We start from the raw sequence: 18,951 nt of genomic DNA, 5'->3' as shown, positions 1-18,951 counted from the left end.
TTCTATCAACTAAGTAGACAACAGCGTATTTTAATTCAAAAAAAAAAATTGAACACTAAATTGTTTTCCTTATCATGCGATCAAATTTTTCCTTTATGAAAGACAGGATGCTTTCTGTAATGTGTGAAATTATGTAATTTGCTGCATTACAATTTAATATACCATGCTGTGCACTGTGTATGCATACACACATATATACGCGTATGTATATATATTTTAAGAATATGGCTGTGGAGCAAACAGAAAGACCCCATTTACATTGTCCTGGACACTATGGGATACTTTGTACTCTCTAAATGGGAGAGGAAACTGCTTCTTCCTTGGATGCAAATGAAAATTATAAGTTTTACAAAAACTATTGGGAGCAGCAGGCAGAATTGAGAGAGAAGGTCATGAGAAGCAGAAAACCTGGAGCAGGAATAGAAACTAGGAGATATTTCAGAAAAGAAGAGGCCTACCTATAACAAAAGAGCAGCATCAAAACATACTGGACAATAGGAAAAAAGGGACTTTCCTAAGATCTAGTGTGGATTGTATGGAGTATGATTCAGCTTGAACACAGCAAGAAGTTGTTGGATTGGAAAGAAAACTGGCAGAGAACTTTGTTAGAAAAAGGTAGATCTGTTTCCAGTTGGTTTTCTTTAGTACACCTCCCCTAGCTGTTCACGTTGATGTTTGTGTTCTAATAAATCAGACTACAGATTACTCCAAAGTAATTGGGGAGTTTCTTAGATGTGCTGCCTACCAAAAAAACCCACCCTACTCTAATGCACATGTGCTCCTTGTGAATGAAACTGATCCCACCCATCCCACCACCAATATCTAACACACTGATTGCCCTTTGTACTCCATAGAAACAGGGCTCTGTTCCTGATGGTGCCTATGGTAGCTTCTAACAGCATTACATTTGGAGAGACAGGGAAGGAAGGAAATCTGTACCATTTCTTCCTTGGACTGTCATGACGAAAACATGTTACAAAGGTTCCTACTGCTGAGTAAGTAAAAATGTCATAAACAGTGCCAGAGAAAAACAATGTGTAAATCTACCAAACAGACACCTTTCGAACCTAAATAAATGTAATAGATAGAACCTAAAAACCAAGGAGAACATTTTCAATTAGCTGCCATGATCAGTTTAACATCTTTCTCATACCTTTCTTTCATAGACACTGGAAATAATGACTTCTGCCATCTTCAGCCTCTTCTCATAAAACCTGTCAGTTACTCAGTAGAATAATCACATTCTTTGAGCAGCAAGATTTAGCACCATGCATTTTCCTCCTGTTACTGAAGATGTATCTTAGTCATCAACAAGTCACAACTTTTTATTTTTAATTCTTGTAACCAATAGAAATAATCACAAATATATATCTACACAACTTTTTTTTGCTAGGCAAATATATTGCTGGGATCAATTTCACCTAAGTCAAGATACCTTAAAGCTACTCTAATAACCTGATCTTTAATTGGTGCCTATCTGTTTTTTTTTAATCTCTTTGAGGTACTTACTGTAGATATATGTAAGTTAGGTAGCAAATGTACAGCTGCCAAAGTTCATGTGGAACGAAAACAGGGAGTAGTATGTGTAGATGTACACACATAAGCACATGTATATAAATGTGAGTGCCAAGTATGAGTTACACATTGTGCATAAGAAGCAGACACTGCAAAATGCATGCTCTTGCAAAGACATGCTTTAAAAGAGTAGTAGAAAAGCTCAGATTTGTTCTGTCCACACACGGTGTACTAGAAGAACAAAAAAAAGACACCCAGACTTCTCAGGTGGCTGCAGTGGATGCTATGGACTTGATGCACACTTGGTGTACACTCTCTAGAAACACGTTTGCTTTTGCTAACGGCTTGAAGATCTGATAAAAAAATGAATGTTTCCAATGAACAATTAACTTCACATTTTCAAACACAATAATTCTAAATCAAATGTAGGGGGGAAGCTGTTGCCTTTAGTAATGAAAACATTCAACTGTGTGATAGCAGAGAAGGGGACAGATCAATAAAAGCTGTAGAAATGCTACAGACTTGCTTAGAAAACTTCACCCATACAGCCTGTCTGGTAGGAGACTTCTACAGAATGGCCATCAGTGTCTTAAACATCACACTTATTAAGGCTGCTTAGAGAGTGAGTGGTTCCAGTTGAAATACAATGTTCCTGCTGTGCTGATACTGACAGTTTTACTCCTACTGCAGAAGCAACAGCAATGGTAAAACAGTTATGGGAATCTAAACGCTGCTTGGGATGTTATTTCTTTATGGGGAAAATGGCAATACAGAAAAGTGCTTATGTTATCTTATTATTAAAGGTATTATACATTCACAGTGTGTGTCATAAGTTACAGTAAAGAGTTCTCTCCTGGCATCTCATGCATTTTAAGAATAATTTTTAAAAATACCACGCATAAAGAAAATGACAAGATGATTAGCAACGAGAGTAGTTTTTTAACATTGACAACTAAGTAAATGATTAATAAGTTTGAAAATAATGCTAAAAAATGTTGCCAAGATGACACAAAATTGTTCCAAGCAATCTCCTATACTGTTTTCTCCTGTTACTTTTTGCTGGTCTGCAGTACACTTAAAACTATATCTTTTATAGAATTTCTATTAAAACATTGCATATCTCCCAGACATGCAGTACATGACAGAGCAAGACCTTCAAGAAAATGTAACACTAAGAGAAACCACCAAGACAGCAAGCCAATATCTGTTCCCATCTACAGCCAGAGCTGGTTTATTTCCAAAATCCACCAACATTTAGGGATGAATTTTCTTTTACTGAATTCTGATAGTCATGCCTTCAAAACTGTACCTCAAACAGGACTTGAGAAGAATTAGAAAAAAAAAATAATCAAAGTAATTTCTATTTTGAATATTCGTTCTCCAACTCTTCTCCATCTCAGACTAAAAGGCTTCCTAGGTTTCCTACATCTGAACAGCTTTACCTGCTCAGAAGCAAACAAGGCTGAGCTGTGCATCTCTCATCCAAGCTTCCACACAACGCGGTGTGTGTGCCATATTCTGTTAGATCACTAGCGGGGCTGATTCCTCAGATATTTCTGGCACAGACTGACAGCAGTGCATTTAGCACTCCAAGGGTTACTCATGCATTTGCACTCAAGATCAGTCAGGTAAAAGGGGTAAACAGAATTGGAGCTTGGTGTGGAACCCCAAATTTGTCCATTGCTCAAGCACTCTGTTCCCTCATGCTCAGAATTCACCCCTGGCTTCCCTCATGTTCTTGAACATGGAGTGAACTCTTAAAAAAGATGCTGTAACTTTACATGGTAACTTTGATGGTACTATCTCTTTACACTTTTCTTTGACATACAGGGGCTTTAGCTTACAAATCTTAAGCATGCACACATTACTAATTTGTGCACCGTGTATGATTATTTCCAACAAAGAATGTAGAATATTTGTGGTTTTTTAACTAAAAAGATATCATAGTGTAAGATAAAAAATTAATTTCATTTTAGATTTTAGCTACCTGTTTCACATCACAGACATAGTAACTATCCGGAACCATTTTAAATTAGTATTAAGAACAGATTACTATAGTAAGTTACAGTCACAAAACCTTAACTACTAGTTCTTGGGGGTTTTTTGTAGAATGCAGCAATAAATCAAATATAAAAATAATTCAAACTACATAATTGTGCAGTGAAATGTCATAAAGGAGGAGTATATACATCTTAACTGCAGGCCACATTTCAGGAATACTGAATATAAAGATCACATCTACATCAAGAATACAAACTTTAACTTTCATTCTCTGTATAGAAGAAAGACTTCAAGTGACAGAGTTAAAATGAATAATTGCTACTGCGTATCTTTTTTTTAAAAAAAAAGTACAACAATTATTAAAAATATGATCATCATCAAATTATTGTCCATCAGCAACCAATACACTACACTTCTGACATAAATAGAGTGAGAATTAATCACAGAGTAAACCTGCATTAGACAAAAGCTTTTTAATAACAAAAATGCTACAGGTTCCAAAACAAGTAATATGTAAGACTCAGGAACATGTGTATTAAACACTCATAGCATGTCAAATATCCATAGTCATTTTACTATACATAAACTATTCCAATTTAATAAGAAAATGATCTATCTTTACTCAATACCTCCCAGCATTCTAGATCTGTAGACTCCAAGAATCTTTTGAAAATTAGGACTGGAGAAGAACATGTGGAATCAGCTAGTTCACTGCCCTTTTCCAACACTAGTTTGAAAATTTTAAAAATATAGTGTAGGTGATAATGCAGATTTCATGTCTTTAGGCAACCTATTTTACAGTTTAACCAGTAGAAAGTTTTCCTTGTATACCACTTTAACCTTTCTTCCTGCAACCTAATCCCATTACTTTCTTCTCAGCCAAAATGGGGGTGTGGGGGAAGGCACTTTATCATCATTCTCTCTTTTCAGCTTCCTTTTGCATATTTGAAACCTGTTACTATGCCTCCATATTTGCTTTGTCCTTTTCAGCTTTCTCACATCTACTAAGCCTGCATCATATCAGGATGCAAAGTGAGTCCTTAGATTTGTTTTAAAGCTATTGAAAAGTCAGCAATTCTAGTGAGCAAAAATCCAGAAAAGTCAATTTCTTTTTACCCATTCTTTAATCACAAATATTCAAAATCTTCTGAAACACAAATTATATCTTTTTCCTATAACAACCGTTACTCATCCCATCGCAATTTGATAGCATAACACTATACAATTCCACTGTGAATGTATTACTTCTTTGATGACAGGTTTAAAAGCATCACTATTCCCAGAGCAGAATAAGGAAAATAGCTATATTTGTACAGAGTTTTCCATCCCTGGACAAAGGTCAGAACAGAATTGATGATTCAGGAGTGGACAGTCAGCTTCTTTCAGAGCTTATTGAATGACCTCCCAGAAGTATAAATGGAAAGGATTTAGGAAAGGATTAGCATTGTTAAGGAAAAAAAAATTCCAAAGACTTGCTACGCGTCTACTCCTTCCTTTCAAGATCATCAGGGATCCAAGGAACAGCAAAGGCTAACCCAGCATATAAAAGAAAAGGAAGTTTTTCTTGCAAATCTTTTTTTAACTATATCCCCAATAGTCAAACTAAGTTGGGAGGTGAGATATTACCTATAGTGCATATATCACAACAATAGAATACATAATATATGTACCCAACACAAGTACTTCTGTCAGGACACTGGGAAAAATTATTTTATGCTGCATGTCACTAGTACCTTAAGAGAATAATTCTTAGTTTTTTCTCCCAGTATACACCACTTTGCCTCTCAACTGCAGAGATGGAGTACAATTTCTTTTCCCACCTACAACTGCTCTCCAATTCATAACTGCGCTGATTTTGGTTGAGATAGAGTTATTTTTCTTCACAGTAGCTAGTATGGGGCTATGTTTTGGATTTGTGCTGAAAACAGTGTTTATAACACAGAGATCTTTTTGTTATCACTGAGCAGGGCTTGCATTGAGCCAAGGGTGTCTCTGCCCCTCACATCACCCCGCTGGTGAGTAGCCTGGGGAGCACAAAAAGCTGGGAGGGCACACAGCCAGGACAGCTGACCCCAACTGACCAAAGGGATATTCCATACCATATGACTTCATGCTCAGCATATAAAGCTGGGGGAAGAAGGAGGGGACATTCGGAGTGATGCCATTTGTCTTCCCAAATAACTGCTCAAGCATGATGGAGCCCTGCCTTCCTGGTGAGGGCTGAGCACCTGCCTGTCCATGGGAAGTGAGGAAGGAATTCCTTGTTTTGCTTTGCTTGCACGCATGGCTTTTGCTTTACCTATTAAACCATCTTTATCTCAACCCTTGAGTTTTACCTTTTTCCAATTCTCTACCCCATCCCTATGCAGGGGGAGTGAGCGAGCAGCTGTGTGGGGCTTAGTTACCAGCTGGGTTTAAACCACAACAATAACCAAGTTACACCCCTGTAACTATAGCAACTTGTTATATGAAGAATATTATAGTATTACAGATGTACTTCAAGAGTTATAGTCATTATCTTGTCATTCCTTTAAAACATTTTCAATCTGGATCCTCAAAGAAATAACCCAGGAGCTCCAAAGAAAAAATGCACCGCATTCTCAGGCAGTTTCAACCCTCATAGAGAAAAATAATTCTTAGCAGAAAAGAAGTATCAGTAGGGTCCAGCCAGAAACTCAGCTGGGAACAGCAAAGTGACACAAGACAGGACTGTGAGGATGACTGGTTTTTTTCAGTTATGTATTTTTTTTTTTTTTTCTTTGATTGGCTATTCCATACAATTTCCTGCTTCATTTTTGAATTATTTCAGTCACACTTTGGTTCAGCTTCTGAACAGGTTGCCCTTTCTTCCACTAACATTTTTTTCCTTATGCTTTTACTTTAATTATGGTTTTAATTTTGAGCTACTTTCAAATTTTTTCTCTGTTAGCAAAAGTGATACCACAACGAAGGAGGAAAACAAACAAACATGCTTTACTTTCTTTATATTTGCACACTGCCTGATCTCATCTATGGTTCCACAATCCTCTTAAATCCAAGTAAAATTGATTTGGCTTATCTATAAATCACTTGTATTTTTTCCTGCAGAAATCTCTGGCCCACAGTTTGGGCACCTCTATCACAGAAACAAAAATCATGATACTGAAGAACAACTAACAGTTCATGATGACTAGATTCATCAAAATGTCTTAAAAGACTTAAACAGGTTTATGGGCTCTAACCTACAAAATACAATGCAGATAAAGCCTCAAAACAATTATTTTTTTTAAAGCATTTTTAGTCTAAATACCTCCTGTTACAATCATGTCTACCAGTAAAAATATGTACCCTTACAGACTAGGGTTGAAAAAACAAGTAATAAAATTTATAATTTTACTGGTCTTATAAATTGATTTTAGCCTTTATTTCACTACACATAATTCACTAAAGGTGATGGAATACTTATTTGGTTGATAGCTAATGTATCCCTGAAGAATAAAAGCTGTATTAATACATCATTTTGCCATAAATGTGATATAGACAGCAAAAGAACATTTTGTCAACTTCAGGAAATAAGAGAACTATTAAGAATTATTTAAAGCATCATAAAGCACCAGCAATGTGCAATTGTCAATAGGGGTAGACATTAATCTTTCCATCCCCTTGAACACTTTCTACATATTGTGCTTGAGTTTACTAGACATGCAGCTTTATGCATTGAGTACTGCATGTTAAAGTGCCGAAGAGCAAGTGAACCCGTTAAATGAATAAACATGCCTTGAGAAGTAAAGGTCCAGTTAAAGAAACATCAATAACAGAGAAGAAAAAGTCATGTGACAAAATTTTCTAGCACCTTCCTAGATTCAATCTCCACTACCTTAATGACTTTTCATATTGAACATATCCCTCCTTCTCTCATTTAGTTACAAAGGAAAGACTTACTGTCAACTTCAAAATCACCCATGTAAGTAAAAAAGCAGCCCTACAGCAATATATAAAAAATAATAAAAATGTAGTGTATAGTGTATTTGACTTCATTCTCTCACTTCAAGTAGAATCCTGTAATGCAATGCAGCGATTACAAAACTGGACAGAATAGGTCAGGGTGCCTTGCAGTCCTCAGCATACTGGGTTTGAACTGTACATGAATAAGACTTGTTGGTCTGTTAAATGCATAATCCCTCCAGTACCATCATGCATTCATACAAATTAGTGCTATCAGACATACCGAACTTCATTTATAAGTACCTTCTCGCTGCTTTTAAGAGGGTTGTTTACATGCAAGGAAAAGATGCCTCTGAAATAACAGGACTTAAACTGTTTACTCCCACAAGACAATTTCTTTCTCCTTCCCCTACCTGGGAGAGCATCTTTAAATTACCATCTTGTTCTTAGAGCACCCAGACCAAACAATAACTGCAAAAAGATGATTATGAATCCCAAGTTTCTCTTAAAAATATTGATTTGATTTTGAATCATTAATTTAGCTGATCAACTCATCTGCATTATCAAAGAAACATTGAAAGAAAGGTTAATTTCACATCACATAAAATCTCATTTCAATGTTTTTTTTCTTCTCAGCAGCATGACTTACCTGTACACTGTCCTCCATTTGTGGGATCCCCATAATAGCCTGGCATGCATGTTTCACATTGCTTTCCTGTTGTTAAGTTTTTACATTGATCACAGACATTATTGTTGATGCAGGTGCTGTGACCATTACACTGGCAAGCTAGAACATAACATTTAAAAAGCCATTAGTAAATTGCTCTTGGGAACAAAATCATTCCTATGTGATTACAAAATTGCAATACAATGCAATTCTGAGGACTTCAATCCTGACGAATGACCAGCATATATATTTGTACTTTGACAGAGAACCTCTTTAAGATAGCATTTTGACAAGACACGAATTTGCACAAAAGACCACAGAAGCTGACTATGTAGTGACACGTGAGTTTAAGGTGTGTGAGGAAGTCTTTTTTTGCCATTGTGATGGGCTGATTCTGGCCCTTATAGCTTTAAAATACTTCCCAGTCACTTAAGAAACCTGTTCAGAGGCAGCAAGTCACCGAGACCAAATGCAAACCCCCATACCTACAGGCAATCTGCTGTGAACCATTCGCAAGGCTGCTGCAACAGCGAACACGAACAGCTCACACACAACCTCATATCTACTAGGGAGAGGAAACTTATAAAAAAAAATAGAAACACTAAAGATACACGTCTTTTTATCAGTTGTGGTCCTTGCATTAGCTTTGGCATCCCAAGGGGTTTTAAGGGCATCAAGACCACAGACAGCTCCAGCCCCTCCTCCCCGCAGCTGACTTCAGTGAGAGCGAAAAAATAACTGGCCTCGACGTAAGTTTTTTATGCCTGACCTTAAAACCATAAAGTTGCTTTTTTGTCAAATAACACCACCATAAATCACTGATCTTGCACCACACCTCGACTCCAGTGCTCCACGTTTTGGAGAAATTGAGAAAGTACCCATCACTCTTGCAGCAAAATCACACCGTGAATTCTGCCAGAATCGTTAATCCTACTGCCAGGGCTTGGCTGGACAACCAGGAGGATTTGAAGGATGACCTCTCTATAGAGTGGGGCCTCAGAGCTCGTAGTGCTCAGCAGATGAGCAATCTGTATATTACAGCAGCTTGTCAAATGTCAGACTATGTCAAACATCAGACTATGTCAAAGCTGACCATCCCTTACTGGAGACAGGTGCGTAAGACTCAGCAGAGGACAGTTATCTCAGTAAGACCTTTTTTAAAAAGTTTGGATTTTTAACCTAAATGTCACAGTGACTGGTGTCTTGTCCACGGGGTGGGGGGGAAGACAGAGATTCTCACTTATTGATTTAAATTTTTTTAGAGCTGTTTTAGAATTTAGTAACCTAATACATCTACAGCCATTGCCAGGCTTGGCTCATAAACCATTTAAATCTCCCAAGTTTACAATCTCTTCCTTCTTCTACAGTTATGCCTATAGAATCTTGTAAAGAAGTAACAAACATTTTTGTACTGCTGGAGAAGATGTTTTCTCACTTGACTAAATCTCTTTAGAAAAGACAAGTTTTACTCTTGCTAAGTATACTTGATTTTTAGAGAGCTTTGTGGTGCCTTCCTCCAGACAGTTTGCCATTCTTCAGTTTGTTGCCTTTCTCAGAAAAAACTATGTGAAAATGCCATGAATTGCAGTTCCATTTTGGGGTTTGCTTGCATGTCTTACACATTAAATGACATAAAGCAAATAATAGGGGGAAAAATGCAACCCAATAAACAAAAAGTAAAAACAGAGAATGTATTAAATAGGTGTCTTTTAAATTAAATTAAGATTGCCTAATGATGGCTGTGTCATTATGTAGGAAAAATGTTTCATCCTGATATTCTCCAATTAGTGGATTATTGATTTATAAATTTTCTTTTCTTTTTAATGCTTAGTTATGTTTTTCTTAATTTTTGTATTATTTAAAGGAAAATGAAGGCAATCTTCGATAATGTTTTTTTCTTTATTGTGAATTTTAGTTTGCTGTATATTATAATATCATGTGGTCATATATGGTAGTTCTTAGTTCTTACATTTTGTTATGGCAATGAAAATGGAAGAGATTTAAACCAAATTTAAAAAATCCATTTATATACAATAAGAACCAATACAATCTACAGTTGACATGACACACCATTTGAAAATAATATATTTGCTGATTTTCCTAAAATTATGTATCTCATTGCAAAAAGAGAAAAATCAGAACTGCACAATTCAATAACTTTCTGGTATAGAGATGAGTGCAATCAAACTGGGGATAACAGTATTAAATAATTAAAATAATTAAAATAATTAAAATAATGAAACACTTTAATGGCCATTTAAACATGAACTAGGAGTTAAATTTTGAAAGTAATTTTTTCAGTAAGTGATTTTAATATACATGACTGGCAGCAACAGCGTAATTTTCCTCACACATACAAAGGTGGTTTAGTTGAATCTTCAGTGAGGCTGCCCTGGAGATAAGCAATTTCATGTCTAATTTCCTTTTCAGCTCTGTATTGAAATGTTTGGTGATGGTGGCATTTGTTGATAATTATGGTTTAAAGAAAATACTTAATACTAGGAAAATATAAAAAGAAGCTATGCAATATATATAAAATGTATATATAATAAGATTACAATCTGGATCTAGTCTAAATATACTTCAGCTAGTTTTAAACAAACTACTTTGAATCAATACATACTGCTTTTCAGAGGAGAAATTTAGAGACAACCTTGGCCTTGCGTTCCACCTAAACTGTTCTGAAAGGAAATGCCAGCACTATTTATTTTTCTTTTTTTTTTATAGATGATATTTGCCATTTTATTTATAATAATAGTTCAGTTAAAATACAAATCTGTCGAAAAAAGTAAAGATGTATTCATATCAAAAGAAATATTATGACAGCTGACAGCTGCTTTGAGGACTGTTGATTTTAAAGTGACCAGTCACAAAAATCAACATTGTGTTATGCTACCTGCTGAGTTTTAGAGATTTGAACAGACAGAAGATAAGAATTAATTGAAAATACTTCTCATCAACACAATTGCCCAGAGGTACTATAAAGAGGATGGATATGAACTACAAGGAAAACTAAGGGCATACATGAATGAACATGAATGGTTTAGCCAACTATTTATCGATGTGGCAGACTAATCTTCAAACTACATGTTATAACTTATTTATTTTTATTTTCATTGAAACTACAAACTGTTCAGTAGGCTTATACCGACTTAGTATCAATTCTATCTTATTTCAAAGACATCAAACGATTGCTGTTCTAAGAATAATAAACTGTATTAGTATAATCCATTGCAGATAATATTTTAAGAAAATGAAAATAAAAGCTTAGGAACAAAGCCTACAGCCTATAATAATCAAAATGAAATTTCACATCAATTGAAATCTGAATTCTATGACTTCAGTAGGGTCTGCCTCAAACTCATAAAACTAGTGGGTTTTTTAACTAAACTGGAACTCCAGCGAATTCTTGGTCAGAACATAGAATGAATACAGAACATTTTTCCATGAAGAATAAATACAAAACAAATAAGGTGATAAAATCTTCTAACTCAAACATTTTAGGCAAGATATATATATATTGAGATATATATATATATTTAGTTTACAGTTTTGCTGGTGGTAGATATTATGTCTTGCAATGAAAGTCTAACAATACATTTATCAACATGCTTCTATTTTAACATACAGACTAAGTACTGAAGTTTCCATACAATGTAACGTCATTCTACTGTTTCCAGAAATTTACTGGAGGCTTCTTTGTTCAGGAAATGATATTAGATATTTGGAGGTTTTTGGTTTTAACTCAGAACATTTGACAGTGTCCACTTGGGTTTACATTTCACTTCATTATTAAATAATTTTTTAAAATAATCTGTTCTCTACCCATGTATTTAAAGAAAAATTACTAAAAGAAAACTTTCTAAAACTTTCTTCAGAGATTCTGCTTTCTAAATAACATAGTGAGATACAGACTTACATATAAATATATATAAACATACATATATATACATATATGCACACACAGAGAATACACTGATGAAAAAAGTACCCAGGAGAACAAAAAAATGTAGCTGTTTGGATCCATAAAAGTTTTCATGTAGAGAAGCTCCAGCTTCCAAATTTATCAGCAGTATGAACACTTGCTGGAAAAATAGCTTTAGCACAATTACACCATTTATTATTAAAAAAAAAATATTTCAAGTTGTCTTTTAAACTGTATTATTTATTGCAAATTACCACTGGAGGTGTGTCAAACTCTCCAGTGTGCTTTTCATTTGCCTGCACTACTACACTGCTGCTTACTTTTCCAATAAACTTAACAATTAAAAACAGTATAATGAGATTGGTACGGCTTAAATTTAGACTTCTGAGATTCTCTTTAAGATTACAAAAGCATACATTTTATTTACTCCAAATGTCGAAAAGTTAGGCTGGGTGCACAGCTTGGATGTTTGGCAGTCCCCCATTCCCACAGCCAGCTGGGCTCCTGCGCGAGCAGCAGGGATGTAGGAAGGTCCTGCTTCTGGCCATCACCAGTTGCATATAAATAATTTCTCCCCACCTGCATTCTTCTTCAATGGATAGGAAAGCCAGAAGAAAGCAAGAGCTGAAGGAAATTCATATATTTGCATTTGAAAAAGTAGAAGGACAGGATGGGTGGAAACTCATTTATAAATAAATGGCAATTTTGGTTAAACTATTTGCATTAAATTTCACATGTGAACCGGCATGACAGGAAGCAAATTTATGTTCAGTAGACAGAGTAATAAACTACATATTTAGGAAATATTTTGGAAAAACAAGTCTCTTTTTTGTTGTTTGTATTATTCAAAACAATTATGTTAATTTGGCATGCTTAAACAGAGAAACACCTCTTATTTCATATATAAGAAAGAATGGAAGCAGACCTTACCTGGACACTGGATAAAAGACCACTCATAATTTTTCTCTTTTGGACAAAGACTAGCATCAAGCACCATTTCATTAGAGTGTGTGCTAACAGGCTTCATTGGGCCTCTTGACGATCCTTCCAAACATTGCCCTTTTCCAGTGTTACTGGGATCATTACACCATCCGCACCCAGGCTGTTCCAAACACTGTCCACAGGTCCTCAGTCCAGAGCAGTTTTGAGCTTTATTACATGGAACACAATATTAATTCAAGGTTGGGGTTCTTTTTTGTTTGGGTTTTATTTTGCAGTGTTTGGGGTTTGTTTGTTGTTTTGTTTTTTATTTTTTTTAATAAGATGCTAGGATCTTAGAACAGATGAAAAAACAATTTTGCTTTTCTATTTCCTCATGTAAATTAAAAAATTTTGGTAACACTAGTAAGAATATCTCTGTTCTCTTCAAAAGCTATACATCCTCAAAGATTACAGAATACACAGCAGCTGTTTGTTACACCACAACACAACAAAAAAAATCCAAATAAACAAAGATAATAAAGCAGAACAATAATATTACACATTTTCCTTAAATCCCACAATAAAATATATATTCTGTGCTTATTATTAATATATGTTATGGGATGCATGTATTACTTCTTTTACTGATGTAAACAGTCCTTCCAACAGGAAAACTTTAGAATTCAAGATAAGGTTAATGATCAAAGTAAGAAACATAATCCAAAAATTGTGATAATTAAAATTCAAACCAAAAATTTATACAGGTACAAAGTATCCCAGGTTCGTATCTGAATATTCATTGACAAATCTCACTCTATTTTCTTATACAGACCTTTCAAAACAAGCTAGCATACTGCACATCTTCCAAAAAGAAAAGGATTCTTAAGCTACAAGTCATAATTCAACCCCATTTAACAATATCTTAAGAGTCGCATCTGTTAAGATTAAATAAAGTTTTGATTTTTAGTATGCAAATTGAAAATCTAATCTCCCTCTAGATCTTTTATACTCTACATTTTTTAAATAATTTGATTTCTCATGAAATGGTCTTCCTCATATTTTAAATCTGTTTAGAACCAAATAAAATTCATATTCTGAATTCACTGCCACTTCTTATTAACAAGAAGTTAACAATTTAGTATCTTCAGGAACACCATTAGAGTTCACAAGTATATTGGAGCTTTTTTTGCTACATCTTCTTTTTTTCTTAATGCTGTAGCACTGAATCAAATTAACATCAGAATCATTTGAACATTGATCACTATGGATACCTGTCTCTTCTGACATTAACTTTGTAGACACTTAAAAAATAAATTTTAAAAGCATACATGAACTTCAGGAAGATTCTGCCAGGAAGACAGAAATAATCTGTTTGTTTTTAAAATGAAAGTAGTTTAAAGGTTTGTGGGGGTTTTGTTTGGGGTTTTTTGTTTTTTGTTTTGTTTTTGGGTTTTTGGGTTTTTTTGGAGGACACTCAAATGGCTTCTACATGAGTGTAACCTCACAATTTGTCTCAGGACACTATCCAACTAATGTTCACAGCCACCTGGACCACTCTACTCCACAAAGGTAATACTTGAATCTGTTCTGTGAAGGGTATACTAAGCAGAACAGCTTCATTTCTGATTAAATACTGACAGCAGAATAATGCTAGCTACTCTGACTTCAACAAATATTAAAATTGCTTAAAAGTAATGGAAGCTTTCAGAGAAAAACTACTCCAGTAGTCTAAAGATACATGTAGATATCAAGAAACCAGGTAGTTAAGAATCTGAATGAGATCTCAGGACTTTAACAGTGCAGAAAGCTGCAGCATGAGCTCTGTTATCATTAGAATTGGAAGAATCCAAAAGGAGGAAATGTTTCAAGTTTCCAAAATATGGGAAAAGGCCGAAGTAGGGGGGGTGGGCAGGGGAGAGCTCAATCGTTCTTGGAAATCGACATCAATCATGATGTGATAAATCAATTTTAAACCAGACCTCATCAGATATGAAGCAATGATACAAATTTTGGTTCTTGACTATATTAGAAAATAAGCAAGTAAAGACCACCACTCTGTACTGGCCAGCTTGCCCTTTCAGAGGTGCACTGTTAGTGATCCAAACAATTTATATTCTGTTGTTACTAAAGCTAGGAGAAAACAGCTCTTGGAGTAAGAGCTGCACTATCTTCATAGAAGATAAAACAGAACCAAAAGTGAAAATTCTCAGATATTTTCTGTAGTAGTGCTCAGCTGAAAAACTGGAGAGTTAACTGAGGAGTTATTGTTTATGGAAAAGGGGGATATTCAAGCAGAATTTTTTTTTCTTTGAAATTCTAAAGGAGATCAAAGATTGTTCAACTGTCACTTATTCAATCAAAAGTCATAATGGATGCAAGATGTGGAGAAGAGCGGAATGCAACTTTTTGGCAAGCAGGCATTAAAATGATAAAATGTCACCAATAAAAGTGTGTTCTTCATTTTAATTCCAAGTTATAAAAATAAATGTGAAGTTACATTTTTTCTTTTAAATCATACATGCTTGTGTGAATATTTTTTTTCACTAAGAGTTAAACATCCAAAAACTCAGAAATCAGTCATTCAGAATAAAAATAAAACAGGACACACACACATACACACATCCCTAAAACCAGGATTTTTTTTTTTTTCCTTAAGGTATAGTTACATTCTGTTCTTCAGCTAAGTAGAAACACTACCCCTTGGTAAGGGAATACACTTAATACTTCATTACCTCAGTAACAATAAAGATATATCTACCTAATAAAATTTTCATGTCATTTAGTTTGAAACAATGTCTGAACCATGTTTCATTTGGACAATCATTTTCTGGTTTAAATGTTAAATATCTAATGCTTCAAAACTCTCAGAAAAAAAAAAAACAACACACACAACCTGTTTACAGACACTAAATCTTACTTTTCTTTAATTTCTTGAATAGAAAATGCATTTTAATACAAAACTGCCTTTACATAATGATGAACTGGTATATAGTAAACCCTGTTTCCCTTATTTGATATAAACTTTGTAGAGATCTTTGTAGAGTGTCCCCCCAACAAATTGAATCTGCATGATGTGCAAACACTACACAAACACAAAAATAGAGTTAAAAGTTCAGGCTGACATAACATATACTATTTTAAAAAGCTAAACATCATTCATGTGGTAGTCTGTCAATTTTATCTCCAAATTTTCAATCTACTTATCTTCTGATAAAACTCACTATCAGTAAATTGCAAAATTGATTCCTTATAGAAGTGAAAAAAAATTTAGCAAACTGTTATGAGAGAAAAACAATTACAGTGTCATTATTCCAAAAATACAGAACAAGAGATTTAAGTGTTCCTATTATTTCTTTATTCTTGGACCAAAAATGGGCTGATGGCTGGCTTTAGAGGACATGAGGACCCAAGGAATGTGCAAACCCTACTTCTAGTCCACACTGAACTTGGACTCTAGAACCTGGATTAATATCTGAATTTACTAACTGAGCATAAAAGTTTACCAGAACAGGTCAACATTTCCCCAGTTGATTGTATTCTAAGATTACTACAGATGATGAAGGAACCTCAATTAAGAAGAATACAGGCTTGGACAGTTTTACCTCAAAGAAATATTTTCTTATACTTTATTTTCCTTTAACCCAGATATATGTAGTGGCCTGGTCATTGTAGCCATTCTTCTTGGCTAAAATTAAAACGTATCAGTGATTCCTATTACAGATACGGCAGGACCTTACTTGATATTTTCCTAAGGCTTAGATGAAAACAAGTAACTACCTTTTGTATTTTTTGTATTTGTATCCATAATCTATTAAATGGAATCACAATCTAACTATGACCCTGAAAGCAAGTTATATTTTGCTGTCACCATGAATTCTGCCACAACATATCCAGAAATAAAATGTTCCAGAGGTGCTGATTTCAAAAGAGTCTTATGGAGAGAAAAAGGTGGTCAAAAGAAATAGCAAAACACTCTCACAAAGAAAATCAGTAATGAGAGTTCAACCATACACCTCACAAGTCCTGTATATTGAGTTTGGGTCCCACTGGATTGGAAACCTTTACAGGGAGAAAGTATTTTAATCAAATCTTGAAAGACAGTGAAATACTAAGAACCAGTCTTCTGTAGGATGGTGATGGAGGAATCGTTCTAAAGAAACCACAACTGAGACAAGAACTGAAGGCACAGGCAGCTTGCTCCAGCATCTGCGTGAGTTATGGCCCCGATACAGGTTGGAACTGCAGGGTGCTGAGCTGAACCAGGTTCAGCCACTAAAGACTGGGGAAGCAGCAGCTTCAGCTGAATGCTGTACTGAAAGGCACATTGAGTAGGGTCTTTATTCTGCTAGAGACACTATAGCAGTTTCTGCTGAAATGTGCTTCCATAGGGCATATCTGGGGAGTATCTTTACTGCTTGACAAAAGCAGAGATCACTTCCCTTTAATCTCAAACAGATGAAATGAGCAGCCTTGAACATTAACACAGCCAGTATTGACCTCATTTGATCACAGGACAAAAATTTTCTGCACCTCCTTTACCTAACTGATGGCCTAACAGAATTCCCTCTGTTTCAATGGAGAGGATAAACAATCTTTAAGCGTTAATATTCTGTATTTTCAAGTGAGAAGAATCTAAGGAAGACCGAGACCATTGGTTTTGCATCTGCATTACAATATTCTCAACTTACTACCATTGTTATACCATTGGTTTTACCTTTGCATGCTAGAAAAAGGGACTACTTTGACAAAATAAATCAGAACCTTAAAAACTCTGAATTCAGCTCATTTTTTTTTAATAACTTGATGTTCTATAAGTCTGAGTTCTACATATTATTTATCTAATAAAATAGTTATAGTATTCTGTTCCAACTCACGGCCATTGTTTGACATACTAACACTGGTTGTAAAATACCATGATGCCTTTACCTGAAAGCAATAAACACTTTTTTTACTGCTTCAAAAGACTAAATATGTTTCAACATAAAATAATTGTCAGTATTTCATCTGTATCTAGAAAATACACACACAGTATCGACTGTTTACATTACCAGCTATATAAAGTCATTCATGTGCAATTGTTTTTATCTTCAGTGAATGTGCTGAATTCTACTCATATGATGCTCTTTTGAGTGGAAAAAATTACAACAGGATGAACATTCATTAAGATACTCACGGGAGCATGTGGCAGTTTGCCATTCTAGACACTGTCCATAGGGGAAGGAGATTATATAGGCGTTGGAGTCAACACATCGTTTTGTACTGCTACACCACATACATTCCATACCATTACTCGTGCAGTTAGAACATGTTGTTCGCAGGGAGCATGGCTTTTTGCAAGGTCTGGCATTCTGGTTGGGACTGACTGGAAAAGAACCACAAACATTTATCATTTTTAACACAATTTCAATCCCCTTGTTCTTTAATCATATGTTCCATTAGAAAATTCCTTGTTACATGGAAAGTGGTTGCTTCCTTAATTATCTAGAAATAATTTCATCCAAACTTATGTTGCGGTACATACATAATAATTTTTATAAAATACTATTGTAAGTAGTACTCAGTATGAGTCATACTGTATCTCTGAAGGTACATGTAAAACTTTTCACAGCAATTTTATCTATATATTGAAGTAAAAATTTTAACATTCATTGGCTGGTAATGTCAGCTTGGTTACCTGTACATACACCACGTAAGTCTCAAACTTCTATAACAAGTACAATAGAGTTCAAGGTCTAATGTTCTCTTTAATTCAACAGTGTATAAGCAACAAATATTCTACTTATGGCTTAGTTATCCCCTATAATTTTGCCTAAAATATATGAAAGTCACTAGAAACCAAAGAGAAAGTAACTAAAGGTACATTATTCAATGCAAAACAGATTTGGGTTGGGTTTTCTTCTTTGTTTGGTTGGGGGTTTGGGGTTTTGGTTTTTTTGCTTGTTCTTCTCTACTAAAGACAACATTCTGACTAGTTTAATGGTGTATTATCCTAAAAAGT

At 34.8% G+C, this 18,951-nt stretch overlaps 1 protein-coding gene across 8 annotated transcripts in view; it reads right to left on the bottom strand.

Annotated features, from left to right (window-relative positions):
- ATRNL1 (attractin like 1) overlaps positions 1 to 18,951 on the bottom strand; it is a 570,901-nt gene that overhangs the window by 418,363 nt on the left and 133,587 nt on the right. For all 8 annotated transcript variants that reach the window (XR_013930596.1, XR_013930597.1, XR_013930598.1 and 5 more), the window contains exons 17-19: positions 18,127 to 18,315; positions 12,963 to 13,181; positions 8,090 to 8,227 (exon numbers count right to left, since the gene is read on the bottom strand). Coding sequence is in view for 5 of the 8 variants with exons in the window: in XM_080403249.1 (XP_080259375.1) it covers positions 8,090 to 8,227; positions 12,963 to 13,181; positions 18,127 to 18,315 (546 nt within the window). In the remaining 3 variants the exon portion in view is untranslated. The remainder of the gene's footprint in view (positions 1 to 8,089; positions 8,228 to 12,962; positions 13,182 to 18,126; positions 18,316 to 18,951) is intronic.

The sequence above is a fragment of the Falco punctatus genome (genome assembly GCF_963210335.1).
Source record: "Falco punctatus genome assembly, chromosome: 9".
In the NCBI taxonomy this organism is placed as follows: domain Eukaryota; kingdom Metazoa; phylum Chordata; class Aves; order Falconiformes; family Falconidae; genus Falco; species Falco punctatus.
This window is presented reverse-complemented; position numbering and strand designations above follow the sequence as displayed.